The sequence below is a fragment of the Colias philodice genome, chromosome 2 (genome assembly GCF_061535455.1).
Source record: "Colias philodice isolate Cphi_HAF_F1 chromosome 2, ilColPhil1 Martin Lab GWU primary, whole genome shotgun sequence".
NCBI lineage: Eukaryota > Metazoa > Arthropoda > Insecta > Lepidoptera > Pieridae > Colias > Colias philodice.
In genome coordinates this window covers 1,006,971-1,017,347 of record NC_143087.1, presented here as the reverse complement: position 1 = coordinate 1,017,347, position 10,377 = coordinate 1,006,971, and the positions used below count along the sequence as shown (strand labels likewise).

The window sequence follows — 10,377 nt, the reverse complement described above, 5'->3', positions numbered from 1 at the left end:
GAGTATAAGTTATAACACTAAAAAGTTATGACCAAAATTTCGTTGCACTGGGGTGATTTTTGACCCCCGATACCAGCTAAGGGTTAATGTACCTAAATTATTTATAATGCTTGATATTTGTATTAACCTCCTAAGGACCAAGCTAAAAAAATCCTAATCTGCATTACCACCCATTGTTCTCACCTGAGTACATAAAAATACAACAGCCCTGCCACCCAATGGTATTTTTTTGTTTTTTTTATTGTTAGAGTTAAAATTTACTTGTGGGATTTTTTATCTGTGTAAAATATAGCTTATAGAATACATTTCTGAAAAAAAAAACTCGATTTATTTTGTTCCCATGTGATCACATCAGACCTAAGTGAATCCAAAAATTTTTTTATTAAAATAAGGTTTTACTTGTAGATTTTTTTATTTACTTATGTTATAACATATGAGATCATACAATAACCTCTACAAAGTATACAAAATAATTAAAAACAGTTTTTCTTAAATTCTAAATGTGTAAGTTAACATATTAGGTAATAAAATATCTAAACTATCTGAACATATTATGTTAAAAAAAGAAATAAAACATTGGAAGTACAATATTAGGAACTTGAAATATCAATGAGCTAACTAAAAATCGATTCGGAAACAAATGGTGGGTCTCCTAAGTCTTCATCACTAGGAATAAAATCTCCGTCAGTCGGCTAGGAAATCGATGATATTATCGTCACGAATAACTGAAAAAATAAGGAAGATAACTATATATTTTGATTGCAATAGTAATTCTTGTTGACAGTTTAAATAAATTATAATCATAAAACAGGACAATTATACTGAAAATTACTGTAAAACAACAAAATAAATTATTAACTAATTAAATGTTTTATAGTCATTGACTACCAATGTCTTCAACTGAGTACAAAAAAAATGAAAATAATGTTGTAAGTAACGACCAATGTTCTCACATGATCACATAAATATTATCCGTGAATTTAAAAAATACAATATGAATTGTTTCGTTAAATTTAATTAAAATACGTTCCTGTACTGTTTTTACTATTCATTTTTCAATACCAAATGAAAATCAAGTAAGAGATTAATATGATAATTAACGATTTAACTTACCTCTGTTACGTTGACCAGCCATTTTAAAAACTTTAACTAAAGTATTTTAAAATTCTGTGATTGGATAACCCATTTACCTACCAAACATAATAGTTCAATTCAGCCAATCGCGTTACACAGTGATCATAGGCAGAAAAGCGCGGTATTTTTTAAGTTATTTCGAATTTTCGATTTTGTCATCGGATGAGGACGGTGGTTGGTAATTTAGTTAAAACTTTTTGGTGCTTTGGGTTGTAATGGTGATGGTGTTTATGTACTTATATGAGGCCATTGGTCCTTAGGAGGTTATACATATATTCAATAATTATTTTAAACCAGAATTTACAATACTTGTATGTAGGTATACCTACTAAATTATTTTTAAAACGATAAATTAAATTAAATTAAAAAACACAAAATATGCAAAAATCTTAGCAAAAATAAATTAAAATTATTATTATACGAGCATAGAACCTCTACCTTTTTGTTTTAGGAAGAAAAAGAAAATAGTTTGACAGGCTTAGTGCTTGACAAAGTGGAGACGCCACGTATCGATAAAAATACAATAATTATAATATCTATCTTTTTCTTCCCTAATATTTACGTAATTATGCACATAAATTTAAACAAGATTTTTTTAAGGTTTCCTTTTTTTATATTTTCGTGCTCTTCTAGATTGCGTAAAAAATAGATGCGATCTTTAAACAGACTGGACTCCTAATAGGTACTATTTGTAGCTATCATTTTGATAGAAAATATGTCAACATAATATAAAACTCATACTGCCATATCTATAGAAATTAAAAAATAGTCTCTTTTTAACTTGTAGTCAGATATGCTATTTACAAATATATTTATTGAAAAATGAAAGGGCTACAATCTGAAACAATCGATATTTATTTAATGTGAATTGACATCACTTTAAACTTTTTTCCATACTATATTCAAAATCTGTGGATGTGTCACCCGCTACTATCGATCCCCCTCAATACCCTTGTAAACACGCTTGATGGGGGGGGAGCCATTTCGAACATTTTGTATGAAGTTTCCTTACTGTATGTATCTGTATATTGTGGTTCTGTGCTCTATACGCATACGCTCTCTATCTGAGCTCTCTATCTTTATAGAGTTTCTCGTTGTGACTGACAGTCCTCTGACATCTGACAGCTATCAATAACAAATTGTCATACGAAGCTATGACAGAATTGACAGTCGTTTTTATCAGTACTTTAAAAATGATAACATATTATTATTATGTTTACCTATTTATTAAAAAAAATAATGAAAGTATAATTGGATTGTGTTTGTATGTGAAAAGATATTAAAATGAACAATTCAGACTACAAAGCGTATCACGAATCTTTTATGAGAAACAATCATGGTTCTAACGCAGTGCATACGTTTTTGTGTATTTTCTTCACAGTGCAGTGTACTTTAATATGTGCTATTCAAGAAAACGAAAGAAAAGACGTAAAACTTATGTGTGAATACATAATAATAGTGCTTCCTTTAATACTAGCACACACTGTTTTGCCCGAGTATATTTACTTGTTAAACGCTCTTGTAGGAGTTCTATTACTTTGTACTATTATAAATAAAAGAAAACAGATAAATTTTGTTAAATTTTACAATTTAGAACATACTAGTCGTAAAAGACTCCATTCAATATCATGTATCAGAGGCCTTACGTATTTAATTACGAGCTTATGTATATTAGCTGTAGATTTTAAAGATTTTCCACGTTCTTTAGCAAAAACAGAGCGATATGGATACAGTCTGATGGACACTGGTGTTGGTTTATTTGTTTTAATAAGTGGTCTTGTACATAAAGACATGAATAGTAATTTTTCAAAAGTAGTAAAGAGTAACTTCAAATTTGTATCAATCCTTGTAGTACTTGGAGTAAGTAGATATGTATCTATTAAACAGCTTGATTATCATGAGCATGTAACTGAATATGGAGTTCATTGGAATTTCTTCATCACTTTGGCTGTGTGCAAATTGTTATCTACTATTTTTCTATTCATTTCTGATAAAACATTGACACTAAGTGTCTGTGTAATGATATTTCATGAGTTTTTACTTTATAGTGGCTTAGAAGCATGGGTGTTCAGCAGTGCACCTCGTTTAACTCTAATAGATGCTAACAGAGAAGGGATTTCATCTAACCTAGGCTATGTTTCCCTTTATTTATTTGCTGTGCATTTAAAAGCAATGTTAGCAGATAGAAATAAGAAACAAGTGTTACTAAAGTTAATTAGTTTCAGTATAATATTTGTTACATTGTCTTTTGTAGTTAATTCATTTAGACCGACTTCAAGAACTTTAGCAAATACTGGTTATTGTGCCTTTTTAATATCAATTTTATTAGTAATATTAACAATTATGTTTGTTATAGAATTCTCTTTGTGCAAAGATAATAAAATGATATTTCAAACACCTCTCACATTATCAGCAATAAATGAAAACGGTTTATTATATTTTTTAATATGCAATTTATCAACCGGTTTTGTAAATATATTTTTTCAAACAATGCTTCTACAGTCCAGTATTACTTTTGTTATTCTTAATATTTATATGATTGTAACACTGATCGTAATATTTTATTTGACAAGGAGAGGGATAAAAATATGAAGACTTGAGAATTAAATATTTTATTTGTATAATAGTATTATTATTTGGTCATATCACATCACTCTAACTATAAAAGTCCAATAATAAAGATCTACTGATTTCAGTTGAATAGTGATAGACATTGTATTCTTTTTAGAGGTAGTAAAAAAAACACTGCATGTATTTTCTGTATTTTTTATTGACTTTGTACATATATATGAAACAGAATAATCTAAGCCCTTTCTAGTAAGTGTTTCATATCTTCCGTCTTAACAACAACACGAGAGAATTTCGCTAATACCCTCAAAGAACAACTCAACAATGTATAAATGAGTATGATGATAAGAAAAAATAAATAAATCTTTAAATACGGAAATCTCCCCGGGGACCAAAACACTGTGTACTTCAGATGCTGCTGACTTTTATCTGAAAAAATACGTATTTTTAGTTATAAACTTAATAAATTCTGATAGTCATGAGTCGCGAATGATATGACCATTTTTATTTTGAGCATCAAAACTGGAGACTACAACGAAACTTTGTAGCTTTGCCAAAACACTTTCAGACACTGGCAATCCAATTCTGATTTTGCAAGCTCCTGGCAGGGGCTGTTTAATTGCATTATTAAAATGGCAGAAATTTGGAAATTAAAGACTAACGAATTTTAGACACTTTGTGATGATTTTTTGAAAAAAAAAAAAGACGCGATGACTGCCCAGTCGATTATAATTATGTCCTGTTTAATTTAATCCTGAGTCGTGTATTTTTTATATTTATACCAAATCTACAACTAAATATCTATCTATGCATTAAGGTACTTCATACCTACGATAGCTGCTCCAAAACCAATCTGATTGGTGCCCATTCTGTATGAACATGTTGGTACATAAATCTCGTACATTTCTTCACTATCTTTTAGTGGGATGGTTAGAACAGCATCATAGTATTGCAGTAGATGTGTCTGCATATTTCGAAAGTCACGTCCTTGTTTCACATATTTTGATTTGTGTTCATGAGCACAGAAGAATACGTCTGGATGTATTGAGTTTATCACCTGAAACCATAATAATTAAAATCATGAATTTTTAACTGAATGGGAACTTAATTTTTATGGTTCCGTAGTAAAATTAGGAACCCATAGATTCGTCATGTCCACTCGTCTGACTCTTAGATCATTAAGTAATGATCTAAGTCCGACTGCAAGTCTTTATCTCGATACGAGATAAAACACTTCGAAAAAAACTTAAAGACACCTCCTTTACTTGATTAAAGTTAGCTAAGTTATTTATATAAGTAGGTAGATGCATTATGTTTTTTAACAGGTTTAACGAAAATGACCATTCCATCTAAATTCCCGTCATTTCAAATTATAACGGTTTTTTAACATGAGGAAACTTAAACTGGAGGCAAATTGGCCTCCACTTTCAAATAGTAACGAATTTTTAAAATTGATTAAGTAGGTCAGCGGTTCCCAAAAAATAATTTTCACCAATAAAATAAATTCTATTCGTATTATTTAAACCTATAGAATAATATACCTGTTTCGCATAAAACGAGTTCTTTAGCACAGGGTAATGTGATATTGCGATCTTGTAGTTCAGATCTTCATTTACAGGTTCTGGGACAGCGTTTGTAATGGAGCTGACTTTGTAGAACGAGACATTGTGGTACGCTATGACAGAGGGCTGCGAGTATACCCTGTTGAATTCCGCCATCTTGTCATGTTTGATGGGCTCGTTTTCACCACCTATATCGTTGTCACCTGGTATCCAGATGTGCTGAAAAATAATAATTTTTTGTTTGTTGTATTTGAAATTTCTTAGCGCTAATATAGAGAGAGAAAAACAGGGACGGACGGATTTTTTCCGCTCTGTATAAAAAAATAAACATAAAATCAATTTGGAATGTCCAAAAATAAAATTTTACTACAAAGGACATAAAAAAAGAGCGTTTGTGTCCGTGGTTTATGCCGAGCACACATGTCAGAAGTGAAACTTCTGTGGCATGACGTTATGACGTGACAGTATTGCCATGACGCGATCTTGAAATTTTACTCTCAAGTAGTTTCACTTCAAAAAATCAATAATTATAATAATTCATATACTCACAACGACAGGATAATATGGGTCAAATATATTTGCTAATCTTTTAACGTAACTATTAAACTGAGTCGTGGTAGATATACTGCCTTCATCCATAAGGTCTCCTAGAAACACCACTACATCCGGTTTGAAGTGCTTCTCAACTACTGAATAGGTAGATCTCAAATATCTGAAACGAATGTGAAGATGCAAGTTATGAATATAATCAATTTACTAAAAAAAAATGACTTTACGTACTGCATAAAAGTGAGGCTTAAAAGGTAGGACCTACTTCAATAAAAAAGTCAGGTGTTCAACATCAGGCGACCATGCAAGAATTAAATTTATTTTTCAATTTATCGGCTCCTTATCCTCATTACCTTTCCAATCAGACGGCGAAGGAAAACGTCGTAAGGAAACCGACATCTCGAAGAATTAAAAGACTAATTTTATCCAACACAATGGCAATAATAACTAATATTATGTAGATTGCAGGCTTTGCAGGTATGTGTAAATACTAAACATATTATGCGTTCCTCCAGCAGGACCGTGTTTACACAATGTCTTCAAGCCATATATGTATAATAATTATTATTATTTATTACCTGTCACTGTCCCAATTGAACAGATGGCTAAACGGAGGAGCTACCGCCTCATCACCCTGTATTTGCGGGTCCGCAACAAATAGTATTTTAATGCAATTCTGCTTCACTTCACATTCTATCGTGTTCCAGAAAAGTGGTTGAACAACATAAACGAACCATTCACTGTAAATAACAACTCCGAGAAACACCGCGATGAGATATTTCGGTAAAACTGTACATTATAGGGCGTGGAATTTGGGGGTAGTGGGGGGTGGAGAGAGGGGGGGTGGGTACTAGGAACTTCCCCTGTAAAGGGGGGGGCGCGAAAATTAATAGTTTTCGAGATATTTACAAATTAAGTTTTGGTCCGCCTAAAGCAAAGGGGGCGCAAAGTAAGGACTTAGAAAATTTTTGATCTAAAGTGAAAATTGTATAGGAATCATAAAATACATAATTTTTATTCAAAACGCTAAAATAAGCATGTTTTATAAAAAAAACTTTTTCTCTAAAATAAAAAATGGCCGAGATATTCGCCCTCAAAGATTGATGATAAAACCTAACCTAACCCTTTCCCTATCTCCTCATGTCTTTTTTTATATTGTCTCAGACACTGCCTTAGCTCCGGCGCTACGGGAAGTGCAGCCCTTCCGCCCTTGCGTGACAAAGCACGGTCGCCCGTACTCCACTTCGCAGCTTCAGCTTATTGGTCGCCTTCGGCGACCAGCCTCAGCCGCTCCGCTCCGCACGGCTCCCGAGCTTTGTCACGGCGGGCGAGGGCTGCTCTCCCTCCGCGCCTCCGGCTTTTTACATACACTCTAGGGGTAGGGCAGACAAGACCACGTGGAATTCGGGGTTGACAGCTTCGGTTCTGTGGCAAGTCTTGATAATGCAATGCTTATTTTAGCGTAACGTTTTTTAGCTAGATTCGGACTTTCGCAGCTTAATATTGAATACATAATATTCCATCATTGAAAAAATTTACATTTTACAATCCGTCATGTATCTTGGTAATTATCAAGTTTAGAGAAAAGTTGCCCCAACAAAACATGCTTTTATTAGCGTAATCTTTACGATAAAACAATAATAAATAGGTGTTATAATGATACCAACTCCATCAAAAATTTTCTAAGTCCTGCGCCCCCTTTGCTTTAGGTATTTTTTTCCAGTTCCACATTGATCTGAAGCAATTAATATTAATTATTACTTTACAATAATAGTTTTCAATACTAGTAATATTGCATTAGCTCTTTGATTTGAAATATGACAGATTTAATGTAATAGACATTAGTATGACCTGTAGTTTTTTTTTGTTTGAGTGGGAATCGCCCTAAAGTCGCTTCTGGCACTCGCCGGCCGCTGCCGCGGCACCTTCGCTTCGCTCCTCGCTACCTATTTGTATGCTAAAAGTAAAAGTTTAATAGTTTTGTACAGTTTTAGGGCTTAACAGGAGTACGCACGAAACGATCTCGACTGAAAGGCAGCAAACGAACGGTAACTGAAAATGACGTCGTTATTGTTTTGTTCCACGGTACAAAGCGTACAATTAATATTGGACAGCGCTAGTCGTCCGCTAAACGGATGAATAAAATAAATTAGTCGTCCGATTACCGGATGAATAAAATAATTTAATCGTCCGATAACATCTATTTATCTATATAGTTAGGTTATCGGGGTTTCTTTAGAGAACTGCCGCACGTATTATAGGTTTTTTGTGGGGGGAGGAGGGCACACGTAGGTATTTGATTTTTTTTTGCGCGTCGACGGAGCCCCGCTTCGCGGGGCTCCTATTTCTGTGTAGTTTTTTTTTTAAAGAAACCTAACCTAACCTAACCTAACGGCTAACCTAACCTAAACTAGATTTTTTTTTGCGCGTCGACGGAGCCCCGCTTCGCGGGGCTCCTATTTCTGTGTAGTTTTTTTTTTTTTAAGAAACCTAACCTAACCTAACCTAACGGCTAACCTAACCTAACTTGATTTTTTTTTGCGCGTCGACGGAGCCCCGCTTCGCGGGGCTCCTATTTCTGTGTAGTTTTTTTTTAAGAAACCTAACCTAACCTAACCTAACCTAAAGGCTAACCTAACCTAAACCTAACCTAACGAATTGAGGGTGAATATCTCCGCCATTTTTGATTTTAGAGAAAAGTTGTTCCTATAAAACATGCTTATATTAGCGTTATCTTTACGATAAAACAATAATAAATAGGTGTTAAAATGACACCAACTCCATCAAAAGTCCTGCGCCCCCTTTGCTTTAGTCCAACCCAACTAGCTTTAGTGTTAAAAGGTTATCTAGTAATCCGAATAATCGGACGATTAAATTATTTTATTCATCCGGTAATCGGACGACTAATTTATTTTATTCATCCGTTTAGCGGACGACTAGACACTTCGATTAATATTTTTGTTAAATTATAAATTGCGAATATTAATAATTTTATTTTATTTAATCTATTTTACAAAAACTATACTTAATAATAATTATTTTTAATGTTGTTGTTAAAAAATATACAAATTTCATAAATAAAATTTAAATTATAATATTTTTTTTGTTAGATAGAAATGTTTTACCTGAAATGAAACGCGTTTGACAATCGCTGTAGGTCAATTTGACACTGTCATAACAGTAAGTTCGCGTTTCAAAGATAAAATGGAGTAAAATTTTCCGATTTTCAAAAATTCGTGACTCAAAAACAAAAAGTTTTCGCGCTGTGAAATTTCAGATTTAGGTTCCATAGGACAATAGCTAACCACAAAAAAAATTACGACTCTCAACTCCACGCCCTATAATGTACAGTTTAGCCGATATTTCCATGCAACACTAAAATATTTTCGAATATCATTGTCTTCGCCAAAATTAGACTAACCAGGCTAATTGGCTAATTGCTCAAGTTAATGAGGTCAAATCTTTGAATAAAATTGTCTTAAGAATATACCTTCTGCGTAAAAACATTTGTAAAACGTTATTACGTACAATTTTATTATATTTGTCAATATACATGTATAATCATTTTATGGTGCATACTGACACTTCACTGACTGTATACTGACGATAAATATATAAAAAAAGCTTATCACATTCACATACCTAGTCGCTGACAGTGGCGTAGGTAGGTAACTGAGGGCCCCGGCCCCTGAGGAAAATAATAAAATAGGGCCTCTCAACGAATTACGAAAGAAATTCCATGACTAGTTAAGTCTGTCATATTTGATTTGAAAATGGGGGAAATTTGGGAAAGTTCAGTTTGATCAAGAATTTCTGTAAAGACTCGAGGCTCGAGGGCCCTAGGGTATTGCCTCACTTAGCTCCATAGGGTAACTACGCCCCTGGTTGCTTATACATCTTATCAGTACCTTCCGGGCGAGTGTGGTTAGCAAATATGGTTTTGTCCGTAACTTGTGAATACTACACCTATTTTGATTATGATATTTACAACCCGACCACTTTTTCAAAGTTATAGAGCTTACCTTAAGAGCTTACGAAAAAATTTCAACTGTTTCGTGAAAGTAGACTTATCGCGTTTTGCCTAGTTATGGAATAGTTGTAATAAAGTCATGAAATTACAAGCAGTAGCTAAGGAAAACGCGTTGCAGTTGTAACAAAAATAGGTAAAACGGTAACATATACAATACATGTATATGAAATTAATAACATCAATAATAGAAATATAAATTTAATTTATGATTTATTTTAATAATAAATATTACACAACATATAAAATACAGATAAAAAACCTTTTGACATATTGCACTAGCAGGTATTGAGAAATAATATCAATAACTCAAAGTGATTAACCGAGTACTATTGTAATCTAAATTGATAAAAAAATAAAGATTATCTAAAAATAAAGATTGCTTACCAAATACATAAAATATATTATCTTGATAATGCAGCTAATCAATCAAGTGCCATTTTCACAAAAATATTTAAAATGCCGTCTTTACAATTTTACATAACAAAACAAAAGGGATTACATTCCACAGGGAAGCAAGTTATTTCTTTTATGTTT

The 10,377-nt window shown here is 32.8% G+C and overlaps 2 protein-coding genes and 1 long non-coding RNA gene across 4 annotated transcripts in view; 1 reads left to right on the top strand and 2 right to left on the bottom strand.

The window, feature by feature from the left end:
• Positions 1–1,573: 1,573 nt before the first annotated feature.
• The window catches only part of LOC149490138 (uncharacterized), a 45,897-nt gene continuing 37,093 nt past the window's right edge, over positions 1,574–10,377 (bottom strand). Inside the window, exon 2 of the long non-coding RNA XR_016316424.1 lies at positions 1,574–1,739. This is a non-coding gene — a long non-coding RNA (uncharacterized LOC149490138). The remainder of the gene's footprint in view (positions 1,740–10,377) is intronic.
• LOC149490144 (glucosaminyl-phosphatidylinositol-acyltransferase PIGW-like) lies at positions 2,308–3,741 on the top strand. The gene has a single exon (XM_089701639.1). The coding sequence runs from the start codon at positions 2,419–2,421 to the stop codon at positions 3,724–3,726; it is 1,308 nt and encodes a 435-aa protein (XP_089557765.1). The 5' UTR covers positions 2,308–2,418; the 3' UTR covers positions 3,727–3,741.
• On the bottom strand, positions 3,895–9,829 carry LOC149490143 (metallophosphoesterase 1-like). 2 transcript variants are annotated; one of them, XM_089701670.1, is made up of 7 exons: positions 9,304–9,383; positions 9,180–9,188; positions 6,392–6,595; positions 5,814–5,976; positions 5,244–5,483; positions 4,531–4,759; positions 3,895–4,131 (listed from the first exon to the last, which is right to left on the bottom strand). In XM_089701670.1, exons 1-7 carry the CDS (start codon positions 9,366–9,368, stop codon positions 3,938–3,940), a joined length of 1,104 nt encoding a protein of 367 aa, XP_089557796.1. In that variant the 5' UTR covers positions 9,369–9,383; the 3' UTR covers positions 3,895–3,937. The 2 variants fall into 2 exon arrangements, with proteins under 2 accessions (XP_089557796.1, XP_089557806.1); XM_089701680.1 differs by lacking the exon at positions 4,531–4,759 and having other exon boundaries at positions 3,985–4,131; positions 9,304–9,829.

What these genes read in the sequence shown, in the direction of transcription:
- LOC149490144 (XM_089701639.1), top strand. Translation starts at nt 2,419, where the DNA reads ATGAACAATTCAGACTACAAAGCGTATCACGAATCTTTTATGAGAAAC.
- LOC149490143 (XM_089701670.1), bottom strand. Translation starts at nt 9,368, where the DNA reads ATGTATATTGACAAATATAATAAAATTGTACGTAATAACGTTTTACAA. An exon ending in ACCCATATTATCCTGTCGTT is followed by an intron (nt 5,484 to 5,813) that starts GTGAGTATATGA and finishes ATTATTTTTCAG; the next exon opens with CACATCTGGATACCAGGTGA. An exon ending in TTTTGGAGCAGCTATCGTAG is followed by an intron (nt 4,132 to 4,530) that starts GTATGAAGTACC and finishes GTATTTTTTCAG; the next exon opens with ATAAAAGTCAGCAGCATCTG.